The 16490-nt window shown below is 46.4% G+C and overlaps 1 protein-coding gene across 2 annotated transcripts in view; it reads left to right on the forward strand.

Annotated features, from left to right (window-relative positions):
• Window positions 1–16490, forward strand: part of plxnb2a.1 (plexin b2a, tandem duplicate 1) — a 136060-nt gene that overhangs the window by 91881 nt on the left and 27689 nt on the right. For both annotated transcript variants that reach the window (XM_070991803.1, XM_070991804.1), the window contains 5 exons: window positions 13353–13870; window positions 14253–14579; window positions 14885–15023; window positions 15546–15691; window positions 15828–16007. In XM_070991803.1, the coding sequence (XP_070847904.1) occupies window positions 13355–13870; window positions 14253–14579; window positions 14885–15023; window positions 15546–15691; window positions 15828–16007 (1308 nt within the window). In that variant the 5' untranslated portion in view covers window positions 13353–13354. The remainder of the gene's footprint in view (window positions 1–13352; window positions 13871–14252; window positions 14580–14884; window positions 15024–15545; window positions 15692–15827; window positions 16008–16490) is intronic.

Raw genomic sequence — 16490 nt, forward strand, 5'->3', positions numbered from 1 at the left:
TAACGTCCCATAAGGCTACAGTGTTAGCATAACGCAGCAGTGTGAGGACGTCCCTGCCTGTGGTCTAAAGATCGTCCTGTGCAGCGTCACCAGAGGAGTCAGATCAGCTAGGTTTATATTAACACGGTACGGAAGCCCTGAGAGGCCAAAAAAATAAATCAAGTCATCCATTTTTCTAAATCTGATCTGAAGTGGTTTACTCCGATATTTCCCTCAGCAGTCGGTGGAGACCAAAAACGGAGCTCAAACAGAGAGAGAAGTGCGACATTAAGTTCAAAGGTGATGTCAGTTTTGTTTTCAGCCTGTTTCTGCTGCCCCCAAGTGGCCAAAAAGGTTATTATGATTTTAAAATAATAATAAAAATATCTTTATTTGTAAAGCAAATTTGAGCAATACAAGAGGAAATTGGCATCCTCGTTCTTGACTTTTGATACGAATTTTGTCTCGGCAGACAATGTTATTATTGTTGTTGTTGTTGTTGTTAAAATCATTGAGTCTCTAAAACCATCAGGACATAAACGTTCATACCAAATTTGAGCGTTTGGCTCGTGGTTGCTTCAGCCTCGAGCTGAACCCTCGGTGTGAAATCACCGGTATGTCAGGCTGGTTCTGTTGGTAAAGTGGTCTCCCAGCAGTGATGCTGAGTTTCCCAGCATGCTGTGTGTTTGCATGGATGGACAGACAGCAGGGAAGTAGAGCGGCGCTCTTCTGGCTCGTTCATTCAGGCCTGAGCCACCATGCAGCTCCGCGGCCTCTCTGCCAACTGCTGCAGTCGGTGAGACTCGAGCTGCTGACCATCAGCAGCATCTGCTGCACGCCGGCTTACATTTCCAGCTGCGTGATTCACGCCTCTGCTGTTTGCCGTCGTTCAGCCGTCTGCAGCACTTCCTGTCTGTATTCACTGCGTGATTAAGAAGTGCTTTTAGTGGGAGGAGATGAAGTGACGCTCCGCTCTGAGACGTTTGCAGCCTCCTGATCGACAGCAAACAACGACCGTGGTCAGCTTGAATTCATGGAGTGTTTTCACGGCGGAAAGAAGTCACTTATGCCTTATTCTGCATGACCATGTTCTACAATTGCTCGTCCATTAACAAAGAGTTTTCCCTCATTAACCTCCTAATTACTGCTTCTTGATAGCCTAAGGAAGCTAGCATCATTAAGTGCTTTATAATGGCTAATTAAGAGCTAATATGCATGCTAATAATCAGCTAATTAATGCTAAATATCTGCATCTTTACCAAAAACACCCCTGAAGAGTCTTGCAGCACGGTCCTCTGCTGTCATCTTCGTGCTTTCTCACTTTGAATCCAGAGCTAAAATAGACTTGATTTGAACGTGGAGCGACACCTCAGCTCAGCCAAAACTCACTAAGCACAAACTGCAGCGGGAATGAGGCGAAAACAAATGGAAATGTGATGTGTTGTAACTCCGCATGACGTCTCTGTCAGCTCCTGTAGGTGTTGGATATGGATTACAGCCTAAAATAGATACGAACAGTCACCCAGAAAAAATTAGATGTGATCAGCTGTTTGGAATTGAGCATAAAGGCCTCAGTGTGCGGGAAAGCTGCTTTGAAGGGCTCAGTTTTACAAGCTCCTCTTTGGAAGAGGCTGAACCACAGCAAAGCTTCCCTCAAGGGAAATGCAGCTCTGTAACATCACTCAAAAATAGCAGCAAAGACGACAACAGCGTCTCTTACAGGTGTATATTTTTAACAGCATATGCAGTAAAACAACATGACTTTTACTACAAATAAAGTATTTTATTAAAATACGTGAGTCTGCTTCTCATGAAACCAACAGTGAACTGATGCTGCTCACACACAGCTCCATTGTTGTCTGAATATCTATTAAAAACACATCAATGAGCCACACTGTCACACTGGCTGACACGTTTCTTCATCAGCATGAACACACACACACACACACACACACACACATACACACACACACACACACACACACACACACACACACACACACACACACACACACACACACACACACACACACACACACCGTCCTGCTGACACAAACACTCCAAATGTGGATTAATCCGCCGCTGAAAGTAGTCCCAAACAAATCTTCGTCACTGCAGTTAGCAGATGGTTTGGCTAGTTTAATAGGTACAGCTAGCTAAAGCTAACGCAGCCCAACACAACAGTCCTGTAATTTGGAGGCTGCAGTTTTGTATCAGTGCTAACTAACAGAAACAGCTCTGTATATAACCGCTAACCGCTAACTGCAGCCTCCACAAACACCAAACAGGTCAACACGTCTCTGAAACAGCTTCAGCAAAAACTCGATCTTATGACCTTCATGAAGGGAATCGCATGACGGCTTATTAGACTGTTAGCTTTAGCTGGGCATACCTAATAAACTGGCAACTGTGAGTGTATTTCTGAGCTGCACTGAAAGACATTGACAGCAAAGACTTGTTGACAATCGGAAAAATAGAGTAACACTTGTTGTTCATCCTTCAGTTGAAACTTTAAAGCTTCACAACCAAAATACAGAAATCCTCCACTGCAGGTAATTTAATATATGACTTAAAACTGCGTTAAGGAGTATTTTTAGATTAAGAGACTGTATAATCTAAAATGAGTCACGATGAACTAACAGGATTATCACCCAGCAGCTGCAGTTTGCATCGACTTTATAACGTCTGTTAGCTCATTGTTTAATAATGAAGCAAATGGCAGACAAAGTTAGCAACTTAGCTGTGAACGTTATGAAGGATTTGGCGGCTTCAGGTGATGGTAGAGACCAAAACAGAGCTAAAAGAGACACAAACGACTCTACATGACTGATAATGTTGCTCTGTGGCTGCTGGAGGTGGAAATAAGGAGCGTTAGCTAACGCGCTGTTATACGATGTGTTTGCAGGCTGTTCTACTGCCCTCAGGTGGCCAAAACAAGCATTACAATACAGCTTTAGATAACAGGATGCAAGTATTTTCTAGTCTTACTATTAAAGAGAAGTGAAGGTAAACAGCAGAGTGTGTGAGTGAAAAGGTCAAAGAAGTCCTCTGATCTTATTCTGCCCACGTAGCGTTTCACACTTTTCACATTAAATCAGATAAAGGCCGTCTTTCTTCCTTGAAATGGGCCTGGAGTTCAAATCCAGGTAGCATTAAGGAATCTTAAGTCACTCTCATCTGCAGAAAGCCTGACATTTACCAGGCGTGTCCTAAAAACTCCAACACACACACACACACACACACACACACACACACACACACACACACACCACAGGGGTTCTTTAAATACTGATAAGAGGGCGAGGGCGAGCGCTGTGCATGAGGAGGTTGGTCATCCAGCAGGTCAAAATCCTTGGAAACTCCAAGAAACCTCTGTTATGTCTGGATTTTAATGAGTCGGTGTGTGCTGAGTCGGCCTCCAGCAGCTTGCAGCCTGGAAGGGAGAGTTATCTGTGCTTTAATCAGCCCAGAACAGAGGCAGAAGGAGGGAGACGGAGGGAGCGCTCCCTCTCCTTCTCTTTCTTTGGGTTTGTAATAAGGCTTCTCGCTCTAAATCCTTTAATCTGAGCAGGAATGAAGGCTATATCTCTGTCTTCTGGCTGCAAAGAACAATCTCTCCTTCTCTTTCCCTCTCGCGCACACATTTTCGCTGGTGCGCTCACGCACACACCGAACCGCCGCCGAAACAGAGGCTGCCTTGTTAATTGAGAGCTAGTCGAGAGCTGCCTCTCCTCTGTCTTTCTGTTTATGTATATGCGTAAAGGTTAGCAGGAGCTGTGGAGCGGAGGTTCAAAGGCCCGCAAAGTTCGGAAAACTTGCGAAACTTTTCCACAATGTGCGTCGATGTAGAGAGAAGGGGTTCAAACGTTTGGACAGGACCGACGTGCACGAGCAGAAACGCTGAGGTTTCTGAGCTTTTGGCGGAGCTCCACCTGCGCAGGCGGTGCTAATTATTTTTTGATACGACTTTAGAGAAACAAGCGGTTTGGAATGAAGTGCCTTTACGTTCAGCTCCCGTTCGATTCCTCCCGCTCGCTCCGCAGACGAGACAGAGGTTTAATTTCCAGCGTGGGAAGAGAGGCTGTAAATCTGCTGGATCCTGTTCAGACGTAACGACTCGACAGCGGGAGCGGCTTCGCACCTCGACTGCTGACACTGTGTGGTCGCACGCCATCACCCTCCTCTTCCTCCTCCAAACAACACAGGACTTTCTATCACTTTTTTAATTTCTCCACCCATAAGATGCCCTTCAGCCTGCAGCTGATTAGTCTGATTACAAGGTGATTTATAATCCGTGCTGCAGATACCTCCTGGTTTTCTTAAGAAAGATGATATCGAGTGATTTTAATTTCCATCCAGGAAGTTAGGCGATTAGCGCAATCTTTTCATCGCGTGGCACTTATCAGCGTGTTGTCTGAATGGACTCATAATGTGCTAACTTTGGGTAATGAGCACAGTTTCAGCCGTCGGCGGCTTTAATACAAAAATATCACTTTCAGCCATCAGACTCATATATTTCAAACCTTATTTGAAATTTAATGTGCACTCAGGTTGCTTGATATGCAGCATTACTGCCTGCGCTGGTCACTGATTCTAATCCCGTCCATGGTGTGTGTGTGTATGTGGGTCATTTTCCAGCCCCGTTAATAATTATGGCCCCAAACACCCAGTTTTTCAGCAAAATTGCTTCTTATGTAATTTAAAGTCCTTCCACAGCAACGTCATCGGACTTTAAAGTGAATCTACAAGAAGCGCTGCAAACTTTTTTTTGCTAGCTATAATAGCTAAATGCTAATCTATTAGCTGTATTAGAAAAAAGCATGCCGAATTAGCTGTTAGCACTTCCTGTTTGCATTGTGCCCACTGGTGAACAGACAGCTGTCAGTGGATCAGTGTGATCCTGAAGAAAACTCAAAAACGTGATGTTTCTCAGGCAAGTTCTGAATCATCTTTTCTCTGCGATTCTAAGCAGATTCATGGACGTCAGAGACGATCATCGCTGTTCAATAAAAAAACAAATACTCACTAGAGCACCGACTGTGGATTAATCCGCCGCTGAAAATAGTCCCAGACAAATGCACCATTTTCTCCTTTTTGCTTGTTCAAAAGACAAAACTATTTATTCTTTACGTTACATTACAGTCCTTGCATCCAAACGTGGGGGACTCATTTCCTCTAAAACCAAGAACCTTTTTTGATCCTTAACTCTTTCCGTACGCTGACAGAACACCTGCCAGGTGTTTGATCTGCAGCTGATTTTTTCATGTTCAGTTTGCCTTTAAATCATCGGGATCTGCAGCCAGTAAAGTCGACAGAAAACATCAATCATGACATCTTAAGGACTTAAAAATGAGCTGCTGTGAGCTGTCTGCACGCTCTGACACTTCGTCCCGTGTGACCTGAATGCAGCGTCACAGGAAACAGGACGCCTAACGAGTCCTCGGCGTGCTTGAGCTGCTCTGACTTTAAAAGTTGCTGGAAACGCTGCTCAGATGCGAGAGATAATTAAAGCAGGTGGTCTGTTGGTATGCAGGGATACGAACACACAAGGACACACACACACACACTCAAGTGTGTGTCATCGTCAGGTTAATGGGAGGTGTACCAGGAGAGAAAGTGGCTGCTAATCGCTCGCTCCAACGCAGAGGACACAGCCTCTAAATTACATTTGCATAACACAGAATTAATCTGCGCGTGAGTTTGCCGCCATGAAATGGGATCGTGTTTTATCTCTCTTTGTCTCCCGTCCCTCTCTTTACTTCCCTCTTTACCTCCGCACCAAGCTTCCCATGCATTGATGTAAAGTCATATTTATTCAAGAAGATTGATTTCCTTCCTTCCAGGCAGTCGCTGGATTTCAGCTCATTTCGGTGTGCTGTGAAAATAAATTTGCACTGACTTGAGAGTTAAGATTGGTAATCCATCACACTGAACATTTCCTTGCATTCTTGTTGTTTTGGTTTTTTTTTGGGGCAAACTGATGTTGTTGCAAGGGGAGCATTTTCCAAACTCACCACAGTGATGCATTCAAAGACCCAATTAGTTCATCAGCTGCCAATAAGTGTCCAATTAGCAACCCATCTTCATTAAAGAAACTGCACCCAGAGGACAAACTGAAAGGAAATGTGGATAAATGTGGTGTTTTTCACATTAAAAATGTTCATCAGCCATCTGGGAGAGCTCAGATGTCTTATTGTCCTTGAACGCACCGCCACAGATTCCCCATCCTGAACTGATAATAGACGATTTTTCACTGCTAATCAGACGTGTGATCAATCAAATGTTATGCACGACCTGATCTTTGTGCATTGATCATCCAGCCAGTCACACCAGTGTCAGGTCTCCAGTTTATGAACTGGTTTATGAGTCATGGTCATTTTTAAGTGCCGTTTCCTGTTTTTACTGCTCATGAGTGGCGTCCCAGTCCGTCCTCTGACAGTCTGTCTTTGTTTCTGCTCGCTGTGTCACTGCCCTGCCGAGATGTTACCGAGTGGTACTCTACTCTCCGTGTGTGTGTGTGTGTGTGTGTGTGTGTGTGTGTGTGTGTGTGTGTGTGTGTGTGTGTGTGTGTGTGTGTGTGTGTGTGTGTGTGTGTGTGTGTGTGTGTGCGTGCGTGCGTGCGTGCGTGCGTGCGTGCGTGCGTGCGTGCGTGCGTGTGTGTGTGCTTAATAAGTGCCAGCCTCTCAGACCTTCTATCATAAGACTAATCCTCTTCTCAAAGGTCGAGTCATTAGAGGGTCTTATTGTGTCGCTGTGTAATAATGTCCACTCCAGATTAATACAGAACAGACTTGCAGGAGTAATTTGCATCATCTCAGGTTTGCTCATCTCTTCATGTCATTGGACAGATTACTTCCTGGTGGCCATTTTTCCTCTTCTGTCCTCCACTGGTGTGTCAGTGTGTCCGTCACTGATTGGACTGCGATGAAGTGATGTCATTTCTCTCTTTCATGACCCTTTAGAGACTCGACGACGTTCTTTTCCAGAAAGTTTTCTGTCTGTTTATTTTGGCAAACCCAGACTCTCCTCCAGCACCTGAAGCCGTCTTGAAGTCTGGGTCCTCTTTGTTGGTCTCCACATTAGACAGAGTGATGCCTTCGTGGACTCTGGGACTGGTTGAAGAGGTTGTGTGTTGGCGATAGATTCGCTGTGTGTGTGTGTAGTTTTATGCTTTGGTTTTTTCAGCCACGCTCTCCTTCAGGCCTCTTCATTACCACCAATAACAACTCAATTTCCCCAGGGCTCCGCCAATCATAGCAGTCATATCCCCTGCAGGCCCGGCCAATCAGCTGCAATGTTCCTCCGGCCTGGTGTCATGAATGGCTAATGATGCCCGGTGGTGGCCATGAATGCAAATGAAGCCACACGAGGGCTTTTCTACCTCAGAGGCAATTTGTCTGCCATGTTGGCCTCACGTTGGATTCACAGTAGCAGCGACTGGCGCTTTTCAGGATCACTGGTGTGTTTTGATGGTAGGAAACTGGAAAGTTCGTATGATGATGCATCACCATCGTGTTAACATGTCGTGTTTGTGGGCTTACATAAAAGACAACAGGTACGGCCTACAGGTGTTGCCGGGTTGTGTTCAGACAGAAGGATCATTTGTGTGGATCTGAATATGGATCGTCTTTGTGTTTATTGGCCTCAAACAGCCACCATACTGACTCGACGGTCTTTAGCTGTTAGCTAGCAACTGTACTTTTTCCTCCGAACTCATAAAGGCCAGCAAAAATTTCAGTGAATTTGCCTTTAATCACAACCACTTGCATCTTTCTGTTGACTTTCTGCCTCTGAACTTCGCATTTTCTCTGAATACGTCTTCAGAGCGTAAACCGTCGACCATAAATGTTGCCGTGAACGATCCAGCGTTGAAGTGTTTAAAGTTAGATGAACAGGATCGTTATAAAGAATATTTGCTGCTCTCAGCGTCATTAACACTTCATTGATTCCTAAGAAAATGTTACAGCCCATAATGTGACGTAGCTGTCAACGTTAAGCTAGCTAGCTAACTTAACGAGACGAGTCTTCATCATCCACAGAGCCGACGTCTGATGACATCATGAACTAATTGATAACTAAATTAGCTGGTCACTGATTTTTAGTCGACTATGTTGATTATTCGTTGCCCCCCCTACTTACAAACAAACTGGAGGTATCATACAAGCTGGGAAGGATTGAAGTAAGAGGCACATCTTGTTGCATTCTGGGAAATGTAGGACCCAGTGTTTCAGCACTTTGAACAAACAGGAAACCTTCAGGACATTATTATTGTGTCTTTTGTGAGTCCAGCATCTTCATGAAAGTGTATAAAACTGCTTATAGAATCTCCTGGAAGTGTTTCAGTGTTAGTTATCAGAAAATAAGTGAAATCATGATGGTCCTGATCCAAACTGGGCTGGATGCTCTCGTGCGCTCTGTAGTTTTGACTTGATTCAGATGAATCAGCCGCTCGTTTGCGTTTTCTCCCAATTTGTCTCTTTATTTTCTGTCTCTGGGAACATTTTGGTCCTCAGCACGAGAGGACGTCTCATAGTGTGACTGATGTTGGCAGCAGGAAGCCATTTTTGGCTGCACAGAAAATCCCAACAAAAATCAATTAAACCCATTTTTTTGTTTGGAGCTGATGAAGAACGTGAGCTGTGTTCAGAAGCTTCAGATGTGTCTGTTAAATACATCTTTAGTAAAGGTTATTTTATCTGAACTGCTATTCCAGAGGTTTCGGAGGACGCATCACACGCAACTGTTTTAATAAAATTTCCATCCAGTGAAAAAGCTTTGATTGCCGTGCCAAGTTTCCCACTGGTGCAGTCACATGATTTCAGAGTTTTCTTCCAGACAGGAAGAGATAAGACGTTTAATTTTGGGAGTGAAGCATCTGTGAATTTGAACATTTTAAATGTGTCTTCGGGTGAAATATTAGAGTGAGACCCACGTCTGGAGAGACAGACGGGTCGAGGCGCAGACGGAGAGACAGACGAGCAGACAGACGGGACCAAAGAGGGAGTTTCAGATCTGGTTTGTCCCTGGAGATCTCGGGTGTCAGAAAAGCAGTTTGTTTGAAGTCGCTCCCATGGGTGAGGATGTAAAGACCGGCAGAGAGAGAGCAAGCGAGCGAGCGAGCAGCAGAAACAATGTGAATTACAAAGAGAAGTTAGAAAGAGGAAAGCTTGGAGAGGTTAGAGAGAGAAGGAGAATCAGTCGGGCTTTATTCCCCTGGCTGGAGCTCAGCAGACATTCCTGGGTTTAGTTTCACTCCAAACTTTTAAGCAGAGGGGTCAGCGCTCAAGACTTCTACAAAGTATGCACTCAGGATTTTAATGAGACACAGATTGCTGCTATGTGTGTGTGCGTGTGTGTGCCGCTGTGTGTTTAGGCCGCTCTCACTTTTCCATCACAACATTTGCATTTCATCCCCTTTGTTGGAAAAGTTTCCGACCATATATGTGTGGCTGGTGGGTGCCGGTGTAATCTCGCACACACAGACGCAGAGACAGTTGTAATGCTGCTTTCCAGCGAATGCATTCATTCCTAAATTCTGTGAACCCAAGCCGAGATATGCCAACTCTTAAACAGCCGTGCAGATGGAAAAACCGCGCTGAGCGAGTGCTGATCGTCTGTGTAGGTGTCCTGCACACAACAAATAAGCAATTAACAGTCAGTCGTTGCCCGTCGGGCTGCAGCTCACAGTGTTTCCGTCACTGGTTGAGCTGCAGTTTGCAGTTAAAACTGCTGCAGGCGGATTATTTTCGGTGTCAAAGGGCAGAAATTCCATAATAATCCTTCAGTCTATTTTAATTCAAGTATTCTGAAGGAAAACTAGACTTCTGCACCTGCTCTGGGAGAATTTGACCAATCACAGGTCAGTTTTCAGATAGAGGGTCCCGCCTCTTGTTATGTTAATGCAATGGAGCTCGTATCGGCGAATGGTAAAGAGGTGTGATGGTGATGACTCCTGAGTGGTGACGGGGCTCTGTGGTGTGCTGGCCCCTCATCCAGCTGTTAGACGCCGTCATGGCTGCCTGCGAAGCCTGCAGCGCTCTGCCCTGCGGCGCTCTGCCCTGCGGCGCTCTGCCCTGCGGCGCTCTGCCCTGCGGTTACAACATGCTGGAGGGCGTCTGTGAGAGGACGAGTCACGGCGAGAATGATGAGGGCCAGGCGCGAGCTGTTTAGAGCCATGAGGATCACGGGGCCGCCGGGGCTCTTTCTGCTGCCCCCCCCCCCCCCCCCCCAGCTCCCGGGTGTGATGGGAGGGGCTTAGCGGAGTGATGCAAGGTGGAAGGTTTGCATCATGTTCAGTTGTCGCCTTCTTCACTCAGTTGGTTTATGAATGTGCAGAAAATAGACAGAAGCTCCCCGAAAAATTGAATGTTCCAGCTTCTCTCTGCTCTGTGGAGCCTTTTAGTGTCCATCAGCTGATTGTTTTGGTTTTTTAGCTCTACTGTTTTGTGTCTTGGTGTCATTTTCGGCTGCAGATGGTGGCAGTAAGCGTCATTTCCAGTCAGTAAAAGCATCATTTGCCATTGCAAGAAACCTCCATTATATGTAATTTATATTATGTTTGTATTGAAGGCTGCAGAGAAGCTGCTGATCTTCTTTGCTTATAATAACTGAGATAATGCCTCCAATAAACATCACACCTCACTTCAACAATAAGCGTCCTCATCTCTCGTCTTCCTGACAGACGATCTTCAAGTCAAACTGCTTGTAAGGATAGAAGAAGACACACACACACACACACGCACACACACACCTTTCACACCTTTGACTCACAGCTTATTCGTGGGCTGACACCAGTCAGGCTTAAAGAACCAAGGCAGGAGGATGAAAGACAGAAAATGAGCAGAGAGAAGAGAAAGGGCCAAGATGGCTGACAGAGCGCACAGATAGATCCCGCGTGGAAACCAAAGATGATTTTCCTTTGATGTGGCAGATGCACACATCCATAACGGGCCCTCTGAGAGAGAGCGAGGCGGCGAAGGTGAAGCTACCTGCTGTCTTTGTGCCTTGTTCCACTGGGTTGCAGCAGGAATAGAGGATTTAATGGGGGGGGGGTGCACATGACAGGGGCAGACTGCGGGTCAACGTGCAGCTCGAAGCTTTTCTTTTCTGACCAGTTTAATGGCGAATGAAAGCAGCCATGTTCCAGCTGATAGGACACACACACTTCATCAGGCACAGTTCAGGTGCTTGTTGTCTAATTAGGCGTCCGAAGGAGCCGACGTGTCATCCAGCATGTGGTTTAACTGGGGGAGAGCTTCTGCTGCATGATGGGAGGCCGGACGGTAAATGTGTGAAAGCACCAGCAGTATCAGGTCTGAATCATGTGACGATGAGCTTTAACATGAAGTTCAACCAGCCAATCAGCGAGCAGCCCAGTGTCTTTAACTGGTCATGATGTCATGGAAACAGTTCATCCACTGACCCTGCCGGAGCACACGGGGTCGGATACGAGCGCAGACCACCGAGCAGAGCCCGATTTTAGCTGTTCAAGTAGTTTAGCTTTTTAAGTTAAGACAAAACCACAATGTCATTGCGTCGTCTGATTGGTCCGCCAGCTTTCACACCAGCCCAAACGATCCGCACTGAATTAACCGGGCCAAGGGCGCGTTGATGCGGGGATCGAACCGGCGATTAATGGCTGACCCGCTTCAACCACCTCACACACATCAATCCGCCCCTCGAGACCGAAATTGGCTGGCAGAGCCTCGACGCAGCTTCGCCACTTGTATGAGCAAAAGACAATGGACAGCTCATCACGGTGGAGTTCGGGGAGGCGGGAGTTTGTGAGGAAGGTATTTTTAGCAGCAGTTTCCTGTCGAATTCATTCAGGCAGTCTGTCAATACAGATTCAACCTGACCCAAAAAGATTCCCTTTGTTTGTACGTTGAGTCGGATTGAAAAGTTTCCCAGAATGGTGCATTCAAATGCAGTCATTTAAACTGTGCTCTTAGAAGTTTGTGTATGTGTTGGTAACTGTTCTCCACTGTAACACTTCTAAACTCTGCATTGCGGCCATTAAGACCACCTGACCGTTGATATCAGTGGATAGGTAATTTAGGCGAGCAGGTGGTTGGAGAGATAAGTCTTTTCACACTAATAAATCCCTTCGCAATGAAGCCACCTGAAGTGAATTCAATTTGGGGAGAGTAAAAGCACAGTGGAAGCGCCAGTCGATTGACCACCAATCAGAACTATCTCATAGCTGCTGTAAAACCAGTGATTGGCCGGTAAAACGCCGGATCACAGGAGCAGAAATGCACGGAAGTGATGCGACCGTAAGCGGTTTGATTTATTGGACAGAAGGCGGAGACGTGATGAAAAGCACCTCCGTGATGAGTGATAATGATTAATGGGGGAAAATGATCAGCTGAGTTTCACAGTGACTCAGCCGAGGATGAGCTGATAGGTGTGAAGGAGTAAACAGAGATGAGAGGCGGGCGGCGTTATTACCGCAAGCGTGGTGTTACTGCACGCCGGAGCCTTGTTTTACGCCACGGGCCGCAGCTATAATTAAACACACCCATCCAGACTAATGGAAGGAGAAACTCGCTATGTCAGACAGCTAATTGCTACACTCAGTCTCCCTTTTCACACACATACACACACTTTCTTCTTTTGTCTTCGCTAATCTAATCTAGCTCAGCAACTCTCACTTTTTCGGCCGTTACCTCCACCTCCCCCTCCTCCTCCCCGCTCGTTCTCCTCCAGTAAAGGATGTTCTGGGTTTAATGAGAAGCTCCTCATTATTGCTCTCAGCGTTCACTCGTTTCTCCTTGAGCCTCTGCTGCTGCTGCTGAGCCTCGCGGTACGATGTCAGAGCGCTGCTGAAATCTGCTTTGTTTAGAGGACGAGCAGCGAGTGTCTGTGGAGTCGAGTTCAACGGGTTTATTGTCACCGAGTGTTAGCGCTCACAGATCAGTTTAGGGCTGTGAATTCACATTATTTTCATTATGGATTAATATGCCAATTATTTCATCTTTCACGGCGTCCCAGAGCCCAGTGTGACGTCTTCAGTCGTCTTTTTGTGTTTGAGTCCAAAACCAAAAGATGCTCAACTTACAACAATGTAAAACAGAATAAAGCAGCAATGTTCAGCAGCTGTGTTTGATTAATGAAGGGCGCGATCACATCCCCGGTAAGGACGGCGTCGTAGTTTTACAGCATCGGAAACACTGAGAGGCAAACAAATGCAGTTTGCACAGTCACCTCGAATGCGTCACTTCTGGTTTTGGAGGTTGGACCAAACAAACATTTTGTTTCTGGGAATTTTTGACAATTTTCTGACATTTGACGAGTTGAAAACAGGAATCGATCGTGAAAAGTATTTGCGCTTCGCTCTTTGACAGCTGTCTCTCTCTCTGTTTGTCCACCAGGCATGATGGAGCGGTGGTGGGTGTGGCAGTTTGCCCTGGTCGCCCTGGCAACAACATACCTCAGCCCCTCCCAGGGCAAGAACATGGAGTTCCTGTCCGACACCCTGATCAACAACGTGGTGTCCGAGCCTCGTACAGGCCGGCTGTATGTCGGCGCCGTGAACTCCCTCTACCAGCTGACCCCTGACCTCGACGTGGAGTCCCGCACCGAGACGGGCCCCAAACGGGACAACCGGCAGTGCACGCCGCCCGTCACAGACGCCTGCGAGGAGGCCGTGGACACCGACAACCACAACAAGCTGCTGCTGGTCCACGGCGCCAAGGACGTCCTGGTGGTCTGCGGCAGCGTCTTCAGAGGCATCTGCTCTCTGAGGAACCTGAGCAACGTGGAGCAGCTGCTGTACTTCAGCGACACCAAAGGAGAGAAGTCGTACGTGGCGAGCGCCGAGGAGAGCGTCTCTGTGGTGGGAGTGATGTCGTACTTCACCAAGGATCGAGACAACTTCACCGTGTTCCTGGTGAGGATGACAGCACACCCAGACACACAGCTAAATAAGAAAATGATTATTAGTCACCTCCATCTGTGATACTGTGAACAAATGAAATCAGATTTAAATTAAATAAGCTTCAACAATTCTTCACATTGATTTTACAAGATGTTTTATGATGTTCTTCAAAGCCCACGTGCAGAAGCTTTTTTAATCCAATGCCTCCTACGATGACATGCAAAGGTTTTCCTTCCTCCAGCTCCAGTTTGTCAGAGGTATCAGGGAGGCTGTGGGCTCAAAGTGGGCCGGGGGACCAGCCGGGCCCCTTGAGGGACCTTCAGCGAGCGTTTAGCAAAAGAACCAGAAGCTTAAAGGAGAAAATGTCATCAGTTTATCGTATCTTGTGTCTCAGGTTGGCAAGGGATACGGCAGCCATGACAGCACCAAGCTGATCTCCACCCGCATCCTCCAGGACTACGGTGATTGGGTGGTTTTCGACAGCATCATCGAGGCCTCGGCAGTCCAGGCCAACCCCTTTGTCCTGCGATACCTCCACGACTTCCGCTTCGCCTTCAAGGACAGCGGCTTCGTGTATTTCCTGTTCTCGCGGACGCTCGGGGTTCAGGACACCAAGAACTTCACCTTCATCTCCAGGATGTGCGAGGACGATCAGGGTTATTACTCCTACACCGAGCTGCAGCTCAACTGTAGCGCTACGAACAAGTACAACAAAGCTCAGGTAACGATGATCCACTCGTCAGCCACCGGATTGGCTGTCAGAATTTTATTAAAAATGCAGCAGTGAGTCGGAAAAACACATTTGGACGTTTTACGTTTGGATGAGTTTGTGTTAAATTGGAGAGTTTTTGAGAACGCCTCCGTCCTGACCCCTGAAAAACTTTAGAAATTGGATTTAACATGCTCTTGAACTTGAAATAGCTTCAGTTTGTGGGGTCTCCACTCTCCCTGAGCCTCTGTTAAATCAGCTAAATTTTCTCTGTGAATGTCTAACATTCAGCATGTTTTTATCTCCTCCTTGTCCAGGCTGCTTATGTAGCGACGCCAGGTGAGGTTTTGGCTCAGAGCATGACCAAATCCAACCAGTATGGACCCGTTTCAGCCTCCGACAAGGTGCTGTTTGTCACCTTCACGTCTGATGAAGACCCCTCTACTTCTGCCATGTGTAGGTGTCCTCTTCATGCTGGCCGATTTCGACCTTATCTGAAAACTTAACCAAGTATTTTAATGTTATTTAGAACTAAGTTTCGCCATCGGACCAGCAAAGTGGTATTAGCACCAACTTGTGAATACTTGGTTGCCCATGTGGAACCAATATTTTCCCTTTGTTCAACATAAATCTGTTAGATCTTAGGTTCAAAGTTCATCCCTGACCTTAAAACAAGAGCTATAACTGAACGTGACATTTCACCTACAGTACAGGTGGTGCTGCAACAGTATGGTCGACTTAAATGGAAAAGGCAGTGGTCATAAATCTATAGATATCTTCAAACTTCAAGTTTCCCCACATGAACCCTTTCTTATCAAAACACTGTAAATAACGAGGGTTTTCCTCTTCTCTGTTTTTGTTTTGTGATATTTGATCATTTGCTGGAAAACCTGCATACGGATCATTTATCGTGTGTTCAGTAGAGCAGAGGAACGTGTAGGAAACAGGTACAGACGGTGCTTTTGCTCCTGTTTGCAGGTATGTACCCTCTGCGCTCTATTAATAAAAGGCTGGTGGAGATAATAGGAGCCTGTTACAGCGACAACGGCATCATTAACGAGAGGGCCGCCGTCTACTCGCCTTACTCCTCCAAGTCTGAAGAGCTGTGCAGCGGCGGCAATCAGGTGAGAAAATCTGCCTGTGTGTCAGAGATAAAGAGACTCTGAAAGTAGAGAGAAAGAAATATTGACAGCGAGTCAATAATTCTGCTTTAATATGAATGTTTTACGACTGATTTTAATTCCCCCTCTGCTCCTCCAGAATAACATGGCCCTCAGATACAAGTGCGGTGCAGAGTTCCTGCCCTCCCCACTGGCCAGCAAGGCCGAGTTCGCCTTAACAGCCGAGCCCTCATTGGTCCGCAAGGGTCACATGACCGCTGTTGCTGTGGCTGGGGAAATGGGGCACGCTGTGGCGTTCCTGGGCACTGCCACCGGAGAGGTAAAGACTCCCCGGCCGGCTTTTCTCTCTCACATTCCTCTGGCCATCTTTGCTGTTGTTTTCTTTCTTCTTCTTTGGTTTTTCTTCCCATGAGGGGAGTGCAGGGATTCCACTTCACAGGATCACATTTCCTGAGCCAGATGTGTGAAATCAGAAGAAATTAAACCTATTTATGTTTTCTGACGGTTAGAGGTTTCTATTTACTGTAAAGACTGTAGTAAAGCAGCCCTAAAAAGACAGTTTTAGACTAGTGTTGGCTGAAATTTCACTTACGGACATCTTGAACCACACAGGGGAAAGAGAGAGTCTTGGACTGAGCAGCTAAAAACTGTTAGCTTGGCATCTCACTAGCTAGTTATTTTTGCTAGCTAGCTGGTTAGCTTACAGGTAAGCTTTATTAAAGTGTTTTCTTGGGCAGTAGTCAAACCAGAGATCACATTATATATGCAGTTATCTCACTAGCTAGTTATTGTAGCTAGCTAG

This window comes from Chaetodon trifascialis, chromosome 22 (genome assembly GCF_039877785.1).
Source record: "Chaetodon trifascialis isolate fChaTrf1 chromosome 22, fChaTrf1.hap1, whole genome shotgun sequence".
Taxonomy (NCBI): domain Eukaryota; kingdom Metazoa; phylum Chordata; class Actinopteri; order Chaetodontiformes; family Chaetodontidae; genus Chaetodon; species Chaetodon trifascialis.